A 14,585-nucleotide genomic window follows, 5' to 3' on the forward strand; every position below is an offset into this window, starting at 1 on the left:
GTTCTGGACTGGAGATACCCTCACACATCCACATTTCTCCTGGGTGTGCTAAACTCCATGGAAATGACCCAGGTATCCAGGCACTGGCATCCCTAACTGCTCAACCCTATCACATTATTCTGTCTCTATCTCCTCTAGTGACCCAACAGACCCAAGAGACTGCAGAATCTAATGTCCTGCCTAAATTCCAAAATAAATGTCCTCTAGTGGCTAGAGTACAATGTAAGGCTAAAAGGCCACTTCAGTATTCTTTTCTCATTATTTGTGAAAAGCATTAGACCTGAGGTGGTTTTTAGTCTCGACTATTCATTCAGATATTACCCCATATCCTACTCTTGAAAACTGAACCTTACTGCCATCATGCCTACTGTGTACCAGATCCCATGCCAGACAGTAGCTCTGTACAGCCAATGGCAGGGACCAGCTCTTTGTTCTCTTAGTCCACACAAGGAGGCAGCTACTTGCTTACATTTTTGCTAGCAAATCTTCTGCAATGATATCATGCTCTTTTTACTCCATAGGTGATTCAAACTCCAGTGACCACTGCTTAACACTATTACCATCTCTCCTTTCCATACTAAATCAAAGGGGCAGCATAACCTATTTAAATGAAGCTTACAACAGGAGGCCCTGCTGGTTTCTTGACAGTTTTTTTCAAGGGCATTCAGACAAGATTCTTCATAGGTACTTGAAGGTTTGTCAGGTAGGAGGGCCAGATCTACTGTGTGACCCAATCCTACTACTTCTACAACCTGGCGTTTGCTCCAGTCTCCTTGTCACAATTCTGATCCAGAACACTGTGCACTTACCTGGATTACTGCAGCAGCCTCCGAACTGGGCTGCCTGCCTGTCCAGTCTTGCTCCATTAAAACTTTCTCCAGAGAGGCTGAGTGATCTATTTGAATTGTAAATCTGATCACACCACACCTCTGCTTAGCACCCTAAAACTTCTGCATTGCCTTCAGGGTAAGCCCTAAACTCCTTAGCATTACTTTTAAGACCTGTTTGGCAGGTCTTAAAGGCCCTGCCCAGGTTGTTCCAGTCCTACCCAGCCACCTGCACACCAAACCCCAACACTCACTCTCTCACCTCCAGGTCTTTGCCTGCAACATTAGCCCTCCCCTCTTCACCCAGTTGGTTTATTTGCCTTCCAGTGTCACCTCGGATGGCACTTCCTCCAGAAGTCTACCCCCTTTACCCAAGGCTAGACTGGGTACTGTTCTGTTTTCCAGGAGCATTCTAGGTTTACCTCATCATCTCTCTAGCCATTTATCTTATAATTGTCTATTTGCATGTATCTTCCTCTTCACATAATAAGCTCCTTAAGGGCTGTAATTGTTTTGTTTCTCTTAGTATCTCCACTATCTCTGCCGGTGCCTGACAGAGACACTCGGTCTACTGAATGAATGAATGGCAGACAACATAAGGAGAATGGCAGGGGAACTTTCAGAGGGGCACACTTCTATGTGATGAAGAACTGGCTAATATCTGGTGATATCCAGAAAACGAAGACTGACCAACAAATCAGGGTGAAAGTCTGTAAACAGAGCCCTAGTCAGCAGGGAGCTCCTTCCCTAAACAGTAGGTTGGAGACCATGCCCTCCCTCACTTCCTGTCTATAGCAAGCCACAAGTAGATTTACTTCTGTGGTCAAGAAAACTGCGCAGTTCCGCACTTACTGTGAGGTCTTGGACAAGTCACAGCCTCTCTGAGCTTCCTTGCTTATGAAATATTCCTGGCAAATGAGATCACATATGCTGAAGCAGTTTGTAAAAACTTAAAATCAAATGAAATGTATTCCTATTTACTACAGAAGGTTCAGAACCTGCAGCTTCACTGAATAATTTTAGCTTTGCAACTGCACTAAAGAACTAAGTGCCACATGGAAACTTTTGCTGCTGGGGACAGAACCGGAATTACGCAGCAGCATCTACCTCTTCTGTACCCCACACTGCCTTAAGGAAGAGAACAGAGACTAACAGCCCTGTTTAATCAGTGTCTGTTGAAGGCCCATTGTTCCAGCTATCAGGTAAATTCCTTGGGGTATACTCCTAAAACTGGGGAAATAGGCCCCTGAAGTCTTAAATCATCTTGAAAATCCGCAGAAACAAAAACTTCAGACTCACTCAATAAATCCTTCCTTTAGGTCCCTTGATTTATACTTAAAGGAAAACCAAGACTGGTTGACAGCATTTCACTTCCCCTTCAACAAGAAACCCAAAGAAAGCATTTAATTTAAAGGCTTTTTATTAGGAACCAGGGGAGTGAGCTGCTTATCCTCTATAACAGTCTAGAGCAGGTCGTCAGGCCCAGGATGGAGAGGTTGTCAAAGGTGCTGTGGTAGGTTTTGCTGCACTTGCTTACGGCCTGGAAGGAAAGTGGCTGCAACAGAGGTTGGCAGGAACTGGTGTTAGCCCAAACACCAACAGCCTGAGGAAAGCCCTCTGCCCTCCTTCCAACTCCACTCAAGGCTGGAGCAGGCCAGGAGACAGAACTGGCTGGAGCAGGCAGGACGCAGCAGTGTTATCTGAGCCCCTAGCTTCTTCATTCAGTACTTCTTCACTTGCTTGCCCTCCACTCTTCTTGCCGTTTAGTGATTAGGTATTTGAAGAACTCATACACAGACCACGCGATGGCTGTGGAGGGGATCTGGTAAATTACTCTAGCCTGCACCCCTCGGAAGTAGGCGGTCACCCCACCTACTTGATATACCGTCCTGAAGGCACTAGCCATGCCTGTGATGTGTCCTGTAATGTTTGAGTTCAAAGCCAAGGATTCCTGGGTGTTGAGCAGTGTTTTGCAAACGTCCAGTGGGGTTGTGGCAGCGGCAGCTACAGCTCCTGCACAGGCTCCGGAGAGGACATGGGAGCTGGGGTTGTACCGTCTCTGGGGGTTAAAGTGCTCCTGCAGGAATTCATAGGTCATGAAGTGAATGGCTTGGAAGGGAACGTTCATGGTTAGCTGGGTGGTGTAGCTGCGATAAAAGGCCCCAGCCCCTTCATTTTGCCACACTGCCCGAACACAGTCTGTCACCCGGTGATATGGTGAGTTATACATCTGCATCCTCTGCTTGACCACTGGTAGTGCCATTGGTGAGAAAGAAGGAAATGGTGACAGCAACCAACCGGTGACAGCAACCAACCAATGATGGAGAGTGTCCAGATTCAGAGTCCCGAGTCAGCAGATCAGCCAATGGAATGGAAAGAAAAAAGTATGAGTGAGCTTCCAGTTAACCTGATAAGTTAATGTTTCCCTTTTGACTGTATGGAGTAGGCCAAGGGTTAGTAAAGAGTCAAAAGATAATAGACTCACTTTCAGTAGGATTTCTTTAAAACCAGCCAATGAATACACAGGAATATTTATGGTTTAGTAATTCCAGAGGGGCTCCCTGAAATAAGTACCTATCTATTATTATCTCATCCTTTCACAACCTCCAGGAAATGACTCAGTGACAGTGCATATAATAACGATCATATAGCCCTAACAGTCCCAATCCTTGGGGACTAATAGCACCCACCTAATAAGATATAAGATGGTTATACTCCCAAAGGGAAGCAAAGAGAAATACTACCAAAAAGAAAACAAGATTCTGAGCCAAAAAGAGTTTGGCTTTAGTTCCCAAACATCTCCACTGCCTCAAGTAGACACATAGCACGGTGTGAACTCTTTAGATCTTTAGCTGTGGCCCTTTCTACCCCATGGCCTTACCCAGACAGATAAAGAACTGGAACATAAGAACCATGACAATTATGCTATCTCCTCTAACACATTTGTTCAGGTACCCCATACTCATACTGAGAATTGTTTTGGAGAATTTTCCTCTAACTGGAAAGCCAAGATCCAGGTAGCAATGTAGGGACAGAGTTCTACAATTTAACCTTTCATTCCCATCTCAACAAGGAAGGCAATATATTTAAATGTCAAAATCTATCTTCACCTCTTCAAAGAAAAATGAAATAATCTGCTAAACAAATCAAACCCACTATAAAGGGAAACTTCTACCAAAGCCCAGAATAGAGTCTATGGGCCAGGGAAGGCTCAAGGATGAATTAATCAATTGAATAGGCTTCCCGTCCAAGAGGTTCCCACTAAGCACTGAAAACATGGAGGGAGCGCCCTCTAGTGGTAATACAAAGCAACAGGCTGTCCCATCAAAACTGACCTGCTGCCTAGTTTTCCGCAAACCAAAAAATAAAGGAAAAAGCCCATAGATGCAGATGCTGCTGCCACAGAGGAATAGGCTGAGTCATTACCTTCCACTGGATTCATGGCTGCATCATGAAGCAATGTTGCCACGCACCCAGCCGCACCTGCAAACAAGAAAACAACTGCCACATGTAAGGCCAACAGAGAATGACCAATTCACTGAGGCCCCAGAGTGATGGGAAGTGACTGTGCTAAGATAAGCAGAGAAAGGGGATGTTAAGAGCCAGTCCAAAAGATGGGGACTCACTGCTCCTAAACTCATGTTTAAGAAATGAAGATGTTTGTTCCCACCAACTTAATAAGGTCACCAAAGTACAGTCCACATCTATGATAGGAAGAGTTGGGAAAAGAGAAAGAAAACCCAAATTTTATCAATAAAGATGATTTTGTGAATAAATGTAGCTCATGCCCCAAATACACTGCTGCCAAGGGATGCCAGCACATCAACCGCAGGCAGTGGAGGGGAACACAAGGGCCAGCCAGCCAGATCTCCACCATAGAGTCCTGCCTTTCTCTTGCTGCCCCTGTGCTGCCCAACTCTAGTCTTCAAGTCCTAACATTTGTCCATCTAGATTTTTCCTTCAGGTCTTGAACTACTCTATCCCTCACCCTCTCCACACTCAACTTGTTTTCCAGACAATCCTCAAACCCTAGGCCCCTGCCCTTCCCCTCACTTCCACACAGCCTCCAACCCTTTGGTTTCTCCACACAGCTCCTTGGCCCCTCCCCCATCCACTTGTCAAGGCTTTGTCATGTTCTGAACCACACAAACTGCCTCTGGTCAGTTGGGATCCTGCAAAGGTAAGGTCAAGAGCTAGAGCTTCATTACTGTCTGCCTTGAGCAGCTGGATCACCTCAGATCCTGTCCTGGGGGCAGGGCACCACCTGACTATCAAGAAATATACAATGGGGATAGTTTAGGTGTGTCTCCACATTACCAGGGCATTAGAAGTTGATGTCAGGGAGAAGATAAAGTCAAGCTGTTAGGTAAGGGAAGACTCTGTAACCCTTTATTGAGGTGTCCCAAAGGAGAGGTGGGGTTGAAGTGGCCTGTTGTCTGATGACATAAGGTTTGGAAGTCCCCCACTTATTATCTAGCCTACCCAAGCCCACAGCTTCAGCTCCAAACTATGCTGAAACTGGAAAGCACTGACAACAGCAAAGCCCAGAGTTGGGGAAGTGGGGGAACCAGCACAGGAAGGCTCAATACCATTGGCAATATGGCTATTGCCCCCAGGGTGGATTACATCACTCAGTGTCTTTTTTAACTTTTCGTAGCAGGCAAAATAAAGGGCGTGTGCAGGGCCTGCGCCTGTTGCTGTGACGTTCAACCCCCGCATGGGCCTCCATAGGCCCTCCGTTCTTATAATCCGCCAGAGGGCCTCCAACACATTGCGATAGCGGGCAGCTGGGTCAGGCTGTAGACTCTGCATCCGGGTCTGAAATTACAGCAAGGAGAAGCGCAATGTCAGCGATGCCAACTTCTCACCCCACCTCAACACTCAGGCTTTGGGCACAGAGCAGACCTCCTACACAGAACCATGCCAATGTGTGAGAGGGATTCTACCTAGCGTCATTTCTTTACAAATCTAAAGCCACTCTTTCTAAGCCTTGGGCCTTTCTTTTTCTAGTCATCTATGACCCTGACAGGGCAACAAGATTATTTTCCCTGAGAATATCAACACTTGGTAAGTGTCCTGGAACTCCAAAATGATTCACAGCCCTAGCAACAAATATTAAGCCTGTGTTTCAGGAGAAGATGCTTGTGCCTTAACACACTCAAACTTAAGAGTTCTTTACAAATGGACTGCAAATTCAAGGATTTATTGTCCATAATGTATGTTATGATTTATTTCTAAAGACTGATTCTGGCCCTGCTTCCTGACCACACACTGCACTGACTAATGAGATGATGGCTCTTCTTTTGGTACTTTTTCAAACTATTTGGCACTGGCAGCTGGGTCTGCACCAAGAGTCTTGGCAGAAATAGCATTCCTAATAGATGCTGCTCTTATTTCTCAGGAAAGAAAGTTTGCTCTGAAACTATGAAGGTAGGGAGTGTCTGGTTGGAAACCAACCTAGTCTCTAAAACTGAGGGGCCTTCTAGATTTCTAATATAAATTGACCAAATCCCAAAATTGGCATCAGCCAACAAAATCAATCTCAGTGAAACATAATCCTTAGAATCTCTGGAAGAGTCAATGATTGACATGAAAGTGTTTGGTAGACACATATGATGTCCCTGGTCAAAGTTTTATTAAAAGTTGGGGAATTTAAATTCTTATTTAAAACACTTCACCAAATCACACCTTTTCTGAAGAGTGTCTCCCCAGAAAATCTCTCTTCTGCTGACCCACTGCAAGATAAAGTAGCATGGAGACTAATGGTTAAAATAAAATTAATGTCTAATAAAAAAAATCACTGTCTAGTGCCCAGCACACAAAATTGGCACTTAAGATATGTCTGTTGAATTAATAAATAAATGAATCTTTTTCATGTAACTATAACAAAATATGGCCATTGGAGAGCCAATAGGAGGCAACTGATGCCCAACTACAGTTTAAATTCCTTCTTTATTCCAATCACTAGATTCAGTTTGGATTGAACTTTGCTGTGGGTCAAGTGGAACCCAAGAGTAATACCTTTTCTCAAGAACATAGGAGAAAAGAAACTAACTAGATTAACAGGTCCTAATTAGCCACCAGCAATCCACATTCCTCTAAAGGTATTTTCTCTTGCCTGCTACCAACAAAAAAAGTGAAAGCCTAACAGGTTATTAGACATTCAATCAGAAACACTGTACACAGTATTATCACAATTTGACACATTATTTTCTATTTCTCCCCCTCAAAAAAATATGTATTTCCAATAAAGAGTATGCTTACTGATCTTCCAAATCACACAAGGGGTATAAAATCCAACAAAGGAGTTGTTCATACAGACTATGGGTCTATGCTGGCTATAGCTACTAATACAGATAAACTGGGTCTGGTGGCTTAACAATTATGTGTTTCCATATGTTTGTCTAAAACTGATCTTGTTCAGGGGGAATGTTCTGAGACTGCATTGCTCTGCAAGAGTTAATAGCATATTTAGCAAACAGTCTTGAAAAGTCTGGCCTCGGAAACTAGATTGTAGGCAAGTTACTTTGAACATTTTACACACACATCTAAGTCTACCTAACTTAATTCTAATTTAATAAAAATATACCCTTATGGAGAGGAGCTGCGTATAACCTATGCCAAAAATAAAAATGACTATGACTCTCCAAATGTGTGGGCCAATAAATCTACCTTTTGCAGAAAGGTGAAATCTCTTAAGTATGAATTTATTAAAAGTCTTCAATATGAAAAACCTCTCCCTGGCTTTGAAAAGAAGCTAAACAAACTCATAGGGAAATGGTCTGGTATTATAAGACAAGCTATATTTGAGTCAAAAAGCGTGAGTGTGATCCTCAGCTCTTTCACCTTCAAAGCTGTCATCTATAACACCAGGGCAAGAATGGCTGGCTAATTGAACTGTTGTGGGGATCAAAAGAGATAAAGCATGTAAAAGCTGTTGGTAATTTGTAAGGTGCTATAATTATAAGGCTTTTTATTATATTCAAATGATTCTAAGACATATTTGTTCATACCTAAGAATTTACAGATCATAATAGCATTGTCTCTTGTATAAGTCATTTCACAAATATGCATTGACAATTGACTGGTCCTTGGCTACAAATCAATCAGGGTTTTGTTTTGTTTTGTTTTTAGATAGAATCTCACTGGCTAGAGTGCAATGGCATCATCATAGCTCACTGCAACCTCAAACTACTGGGCTCAAGTAACCCTCCTGCCTCAGTCTCCTAAGTAGCTGGGACTACAGGTATGCAATATCACACCCAGCTAAGTTTTCTGTTTTTTGTAGAGACAGAGTCCCACTCTTACTCAGGCTGGCTGGAAACTCTCGACCTCAAGTAAACCTTCCATCTTGACCTCCCAGAGTACTAAGATTATAGGCATGAGCCATCATGCCCAGCCTAAATCAGGGCTAATATCATATTTTTTGCTTTCATTTTAAAGTTTCTCTGTGGCTATAATGATTTACATGTTCAGCTGTTGTTCTGAAGGTCATCTATTCAGGGACAAGCTCCACTGTGAAATTCTGTGCCCCCAGATATCTGGTTCTTGATATCTGCTTTGAGGAGGCTATTTGGAAGTCCTGGGAGTCAGAATGGGTTCAAATCTTGACTCTGACCTTGGACAAGTTACTTAACTGCTCTTTAAGCCTCCTTTCTTCATCTGTAAAATAATGAAAATGGTGTCTATTTTATGAAGTTGTTTCAAGGATTAAATGAATAAATGTTTATAAGGTGTGTCAGATAGTGTTTGGCACATAAGAACAATTAGTATTTATTGAACACTTAACAATCATTACTAGATGTGAGAAAATCAAATAAGCCAACGTTTCCATTTCCTAACCTTTCATGGGTGAATGTATATTAATAACAATTTACATGTGGAGTTTGGAAAAGATTTACCTCTCTCTGCCAATTAGAAATGAAAAAGGCGGGGCAGCGCCTGTGGCTCAAGGAGTAGGGTGCCGGCCCCATATGCCGGAGGTGGTGGGTTCAAGCCCAGCCCCGGCCAAAAACCGCAAAAAAAAAGAAATGAAAAAGGAAAGCTTTTTTTTGTGGACAGAGTCTCACTTTGTCACCTTTGGTAGAGTGCTGTGGCATCATAGCTCACAGCAACCTCAAACTCCTGGACTCAAGTGATTCTCTAGACTCAGCCTCTCGAGTAGCTGGGACTATGGGCACAGGCCACAATGCCCAGCTATTTTTAGAGATGGGGTCTCACTCTTGCTCAGGTTGGTCACAAACTCCTGAACTCAAGTGATCCACCCGCCTCAGCCTCCCAGAGTGCTAGGATTAGGAAAGATCTCTTTTTAATGTATTATGTAAGTAGATATTTGCCTTACCACTATAGAGCCAAAAACAGTACCTTGGTGACAGGTGGGTACTCAGCCAGATGACTTTGAGAAGAGTTCTGACTGCTTTGCAGAACCTGCCCCTATAAATGAAGTCTGGTGCTTGCCTCTGCAGCCCAGAAAAGAAAAAGAGGATTATGTGGATTCCCAAACCTCCCTATTTTGACCATGGAAATAACTAGCTAAATAACCATGTCCTAGCCAGGCTATGCTAACTTCCCAGGGTCCCTCCCAAGATTATGTTAAGTCAACTTGACCCTGACAAGTGGCTGGGGATGGATAGGTTTGCATACCAAGAGGCAATGTCAGCTTTTATTTGCAAACATTGTGGTTGCCCTTTAGGCTAAAACACTGATACCTGCCTCCAGTCTAAGAGTAAGGTTGGTCGCTTTTCTCCTCTACCATTCATTTATTAAAAGAAGGAGGATAGATGCCAGGAGACAAACTGGGAGGCCCTTTCTGAAGGAAAGGATTTGAATTTTACTTTCATGCTTACACAAAAGTATTTAACACACTGACACGAAGTCATACTGGTCTCATCTAGTGCTCCCCTGTACAATCCTAGCATTAATAGCAAATGAAAATGCTTCTTCTGAAATAAGCTTTTATATTTTTGAAAATTAGCTTGGCGCCTGTGGTTCAAACGGCTAAGGCGCCAGCCACATACACCTGAGCTGGCGGGTTCGAATCCAGCTCGGGCCTGCCAAACAACAATGATGGCTGCAACCAAAAAATAGCTGGGCGTTGTGGTGGGCACCTGTGGTCCCAGCTACTTGGGAGGTGGAGGCAGGAGAATCCTTGAACCTGGAGTTTGAGGTTACTGTGAGCTGTAATGTCACGGTACTCTACCCAGGGTGACAGCTTGAGGCTCTGTCTCAAAAAAAAAATATATATATATATAAATATATATATATTTTTTTTTTTTGAAAATTGAGCATTTTCCCTTCAGGTCAAATAATTATTTCTTTAATGACCTTTTAGGCATAATATAATGAATGTCCAGGTTTTTTGTTTGTTTGTTTTGGTTCTTTTTTTTGAGACAGAGCCTCAAGCTGTCACCCTGGGTAGAGTGCCGTGGCATCATAGCAACCTCCAGCTCCAGGGCTCAAGCGATTCTCCTGCCTCCGGTGCCAAATAGCTGGGACTACAGGCGCCGGCCACAACGCCCAGCTATTTTTTGTTGCAGCCGTCATTGTTTGGCGGGCCTGGGCTGGATTCGAACCCGCCAGCTCAGGTGTATGTGGCTGGTGCCTCAGCTGCTTGAGCCACAGATGCTGAGCCAGAATGTCTAGTTTTTTTTAAAGCAAAAATTCCAAAGCTCATATGTAAAAGAATAATAACTGTTCTTTACAATAGTTACTTTGGGAGGCTACAAGTGACTTATTCCAGCAATGCTGTGCTTATGCAAAACATTTCTGGAACTCCTCTCTTTCAAAATTGTTTCCTCAATGGGTTTATAAGTCTGAGGAGTAAATCAGTCTCCCTGCTTTCCAGTCCTATCTAATCTTTGATCCCAAGCAGTATTAAGCATCTTGATCTCCCACTTTATTCACTGTATTTGATTCTGAGTGGTCTGTTAGTAGAAAATCAACTCCATTTTGTCACAGGACAAACATATGTCCAATTAAGGATATGCAATCAAATATTCTAGAGGCATTTTTACTGTAATTTATAAAATGTTTACAGCAACAATGCTATAAACATTAAAACATAAAATATTAAACATTAAAACATTTAAATATAAAATATTTACAGAATTATGGAAATATATACAGTAAAGGAGATAGCCTTTCATTATGTTGCAATGGGACCAGTGGTTAGACTGTTAAGTTGGGCTGGATGGGTGTGGTGGCTCACGCCTGTAATCCTAGCACTCTGGGAGACCAAGGAGGGCTGATTGCCTGAGCTCAGGAGTTCCAGACAAGCCTGAGCAAGAGTGAGACCCCATCTCTAAAAATAGCCAGGCGTTGTGGCAGGTGCAGGTAGTCCCAGCTATTTGGGAGGCTGAGGCAAGAGAATCGTTTAAGCCCAAGAGTTTAAGGTTGCTGTGAGCTATGATGCCCTAGCATTCTACCAAGGTGACAAAGTGAGACTGTCTAAAAAAAAAAAAAAAAAACTGTTAAATTGTAGTCAGTCACACTATTATACTGTATTAGTCAAGTAGTACATAGTTCTTTCTTTTCTGTTTTTTTTTTTTGAGACAGTCTCACTTTGTCCCCCTTGGTAGAGTGTTATGGCGTCACAGCTCACAGCAACCTCAAACTCTTGCGCTTGAGAGATTCTCTTGCCTCAGCCTCCTAAGTAACTGGTACTACAGGCACCTGCCACAATGCCCCGCTATTTTTTTTTTTTTTTTAAGAGATGGTGTCTAGTTCTTGCTCAGGCTGGTCTTAAACTCATGAGCTCAGGCAATCCACCTGCCTAGACCTCCCAAGTGCTGGGATTACAAGCGTGAGCCACCACACCCAGGCTTAAGTACATAGTTTTCATTGCTTTTCCTGATCTGTTTTTTTTTTTTACTATATTTTAAAAACATTTAATAAATTTTAGCAATATAAGTACCTTTATTTTCCTTATGTGTAGCAGTTAAAATGCAACACTAGGGGAGGAGCTGGAGGGAATCACATATGCCGAGTACCAGGTAAGGATAACCCAGGCAGTAGACACTCAGAAAATAAAAATTCCATTTGGACTCAGATACTAGGGAAAAACTCAAGGTAGTCCTTAGGATATTAAGATAAGTACAGGTTTTCAATGGTGTGGTAAATGAGAACTTCAGGGCCAAGAATGACATCCCAGCAGGGCCCTGATCTGTTTTTAATTTGATACTTATCCTGAAATATAGCACCATAGACCTTGTACTCTTCTCACAGTAGAGTCTAAATGGTAAGGTTACTTTGCAGCTAGATCAGACTAACTTTTGGATACACAGCATTATTAACTCATTCAACCTAGAGTCTATATATAAACATCTGGATCTTTTTTATTTGTACCAATTCATTTTATTTTTCAATATTGTTACTTCTTTCCCATGGATTTGACTGTTTATTTCTATTTTTCTCAACAGACAGGGCATTTAAAATCCTAATGTCTATTTCAGTCAAGTGTATTTGCTACATTTTCAGTAGATATGGCCCTTGTTAGAATTTACCTTGTAATGTGCTAAAATACTCCTGCCAACTCAATGCCATTCACAAAGCTTAATGAGCACTTTCCTCATTTCCTTATACACATTACTAATGATAACATGAAATGGTACTGGAGTCAGGGAAAGCAGAAGGGATCTACTTTGCATTTCCCAAGTTGATTCTCTCCTCCTTTTGAATACATAACATGTTCCTGATTTAAAGAGAAAATATTCCTCAAAGAGTTGCAGGGATTATTGTTTGGCTATTACCCTTAACATGTATAGGAGGCACCAGTCTATGTCATCAAATTTATTTCAACCATCCACTCAAGTTTACTTCTCCCTCAATTTAGTCCTCACCTTTAGTGACTGGCACCTTTACTGACATACAAAAATAAGAAAGGTAAAGAACAATAATCTGTTCCTCTCTTCACCCAACTTTCTTCAGAAGATCCTGATTTCTTTCATCATTAATCATCCTGCTTGGTTGTGAATGCAATGAGTTTTACTTTCACATGAATGGTATGCTGCCTTGATCTAACTGCATCTTCTTCACACTTAAATCTACTTTCTAATCCCAGCACACTTCCTTTCTAGGCAACTTTTCCTTTTTTGCCAACTTCAAGTGTCTAAAGAAACAGACCATCAACTTCCATCTCTCGTTTGGGGGCTGATGTGTCCCTACACACACTAAATCATAATCCCAGCTCAATTTTCATGTTCAGGAAATAGGTGGGTAATCATGCTTGCCTCATAAAGAAACCGAAACCTTTTCCTGAACATGGAACTTTCCCGTATTACTTCCAGTCTGGAACTCTGAATTCTGACAGGACAATGATTTCCACTTACTCACGGGTTAAAATTTAATATGGAAGATTGTATCTAGCTGAGAGATCCCAGATTCGGGTTCATGCCCGGTCACTTACAAGGGAAGACACAAGGAGCTTGTGAAATCACTCGCCCAGAGCACATCCCAAGGCACAAGATCCCATTTAGAGTCTGATTCATGCCAGTTGGCGTCCCCTTCATCAAGTTTTAGTAGCACTTACCTGGGCTTCGGGATACCCCATCCCACCCTATTCCTGCTTAGTCTCAGGTGGAATCCGGGGCTTTTGGGTGACAGATTTCCGATCCTGAGTCCCGATTCAGATATCACTGACAGTTAGAAATAGGTCCTGGTTCCTAACTGAGATCAACTCCCAGCCGGGACCTTGCTTGAATGGAGCGTCTGTTCGGATCGTGTGGTAGTGGCAGGAGCCAGGAAGGAACCCATGTCAGCTCCGGCTCTCAGCCGGGATCCTGGCTCCGGACAGGACCCGGGGGTCGAGTCAGCCCCAGGTCGGGTTCGAAGCCCGGTTCAGCTCTCACCTTGACGCAGTCGACGGGATACATCACGCAATGCTCCAAGATCCCTGCCACAGCGCCCGCCACCATGTACGTGGTGACAGTGGCTCCAGCCGGCAACGCCTCGTAGTCCGGGCCGGAGTCCGGATCCTGTCGCACCGGGGGCCTGCAGGCCCCGGCCTCCCCGCCGCCGGCCCCCCGGCCCACGCCCCGCTGCAGCCACCCGTCCAGCAGCGCAGACTCCCCGGGGCTCCGCCCAGGCCCAGCCGCCGGCCCCCCCGCCACACCGCCAGCACCCCGCCCCTCCAACTCCATCCACCCGGGCCAGCTGCGGCGCCCACCCTCGCCACAGCCGCCGCCACTGCTGCCGCCGCCCCCCAGCCCCGTCGTGTCCGCCTCAGGCGCGGCCCAGAGAGCCCGGGGCCTCCGGCTCCCGCTTGGCTCTGCGGGCACGCCCCTCAAGCAACCATTGGTCCAGATCCCAACGTAGCCCCACCCCTTTCTGCACGCAGGAGAAATTTGCTTGTGGTATTAGCGAAGTTGTCTGTCATTCCTCCGCCCTGAGGCGTTGCTACCGCCTAAATCCAACCCCTTCCTCTTTGATCTTGGAAGCTTCTTGTTTATTGGTCATTGATTGGTCGACATGTAAGACCAACCCGCCTCCGACTTTTTAGGAGGGCGGGAGAAACTTAAGGCTGAACTTTGATAGGCTCAACCACTCTTGATACCTTGACCGCGGCCATTGGTCGCACCAAGTCGGTCTCTGATTGGCTAAGAAAGAGAGCGAAGCGCTTGGTTACCACAGGGGCCGATTTAGGGCCCCTGACTGGCTCCTGCAGAGATGCGGGTGCTGCGGTAGAGTCGCGTGGGGTTGGGGGAGGAGGGTGGGACGGTGCCAGGCCTTGAAGGTCAAACCGCTCACTGACGCCGTTACGGC

General features: G+C 44.2%; 1 protein-coding gene across 2 annotated transcripts; it reads right to left on the minus strand.

The window, feature by feature from the left end:
- Positions 1 to 2,229: 2,229 nt before the first annotated feature.
- Positions 2,230 to 14,085, minus strand: SLC25A28 (solute carrier family 25 member 28). Of its 2 annotated transcripts, XM_053585155.1 has the most exons (5): positions 13,673 to 13,806; positions 6,516 to 6,562; positions 5,417 to 5,645; positions 4,254 to 4,310; positions 2,230 to 3,077 (listed from the first exon to the last, which is right to left on the minus strand). In XM_053585155.1, exons 3-5 carry the CDS (start codon positions 5,637 to 5,639, stop codon positions 2,560 to 2,562), a joined length of 798 nt encoding a protein of 265 aa, XP_053441130.1. In that variant the 5' UTR covers positions 5,640 to 5,645; positions 6,516 to 6,562; positions 13,673 to 13,806; the 3' UTR covers positions 2,230 to 2,559. The 2 variants fall into 2 exon arrangements, with proteins under 2 accessions (XP_053441130.1, XP_053441131.1); XM_053585156.1 differs by lacking the exon at positions 6,516 to 6,562 and having other exon boundaries at positions 13,673 to 14,085.
- Positions 14,086 to 14,585: the final 500 nt, after the last annotated feature.

Source organism: Nycticebus coucang, chromosome 3 (genome assembly GCF_027406575.1).
Source record: "Nycticebus coucang isolate mNycCou1 chromosome 3, mNycCou1.pri, whole genome shotgun sequence".
NCBI classification, from domain to species: Eukaryota; Metazoa; Chordata; class Mammalia; order Primates; family Lorisidae; genus Nycticebus; species Nycticebus coucang.

Coding starts and splice junctions, on each gene's coding strand:
- SLC25A28 (XM_053585156.1), bottom strand. CDS start 13,963: ATGGAGTTGGAGGGGCGGGGTGCTGGCGGTGTGGCGGGGGGGCCGGCG. Junction 4,311..5,416: donor CAATAGCCATATTGCCAATG/GTATTGAGCCTT, acceptor TCTTGTTTGCAG/GTGCGGCTGGGTGCGTGGCA. Junction 3,078..4,253: donor AGCCATGAATCCAGTGGAAG/GTAATGACTCAG, acceptor TGGCACTACCAG/TGGTCAAGCAGAGGATGCAG.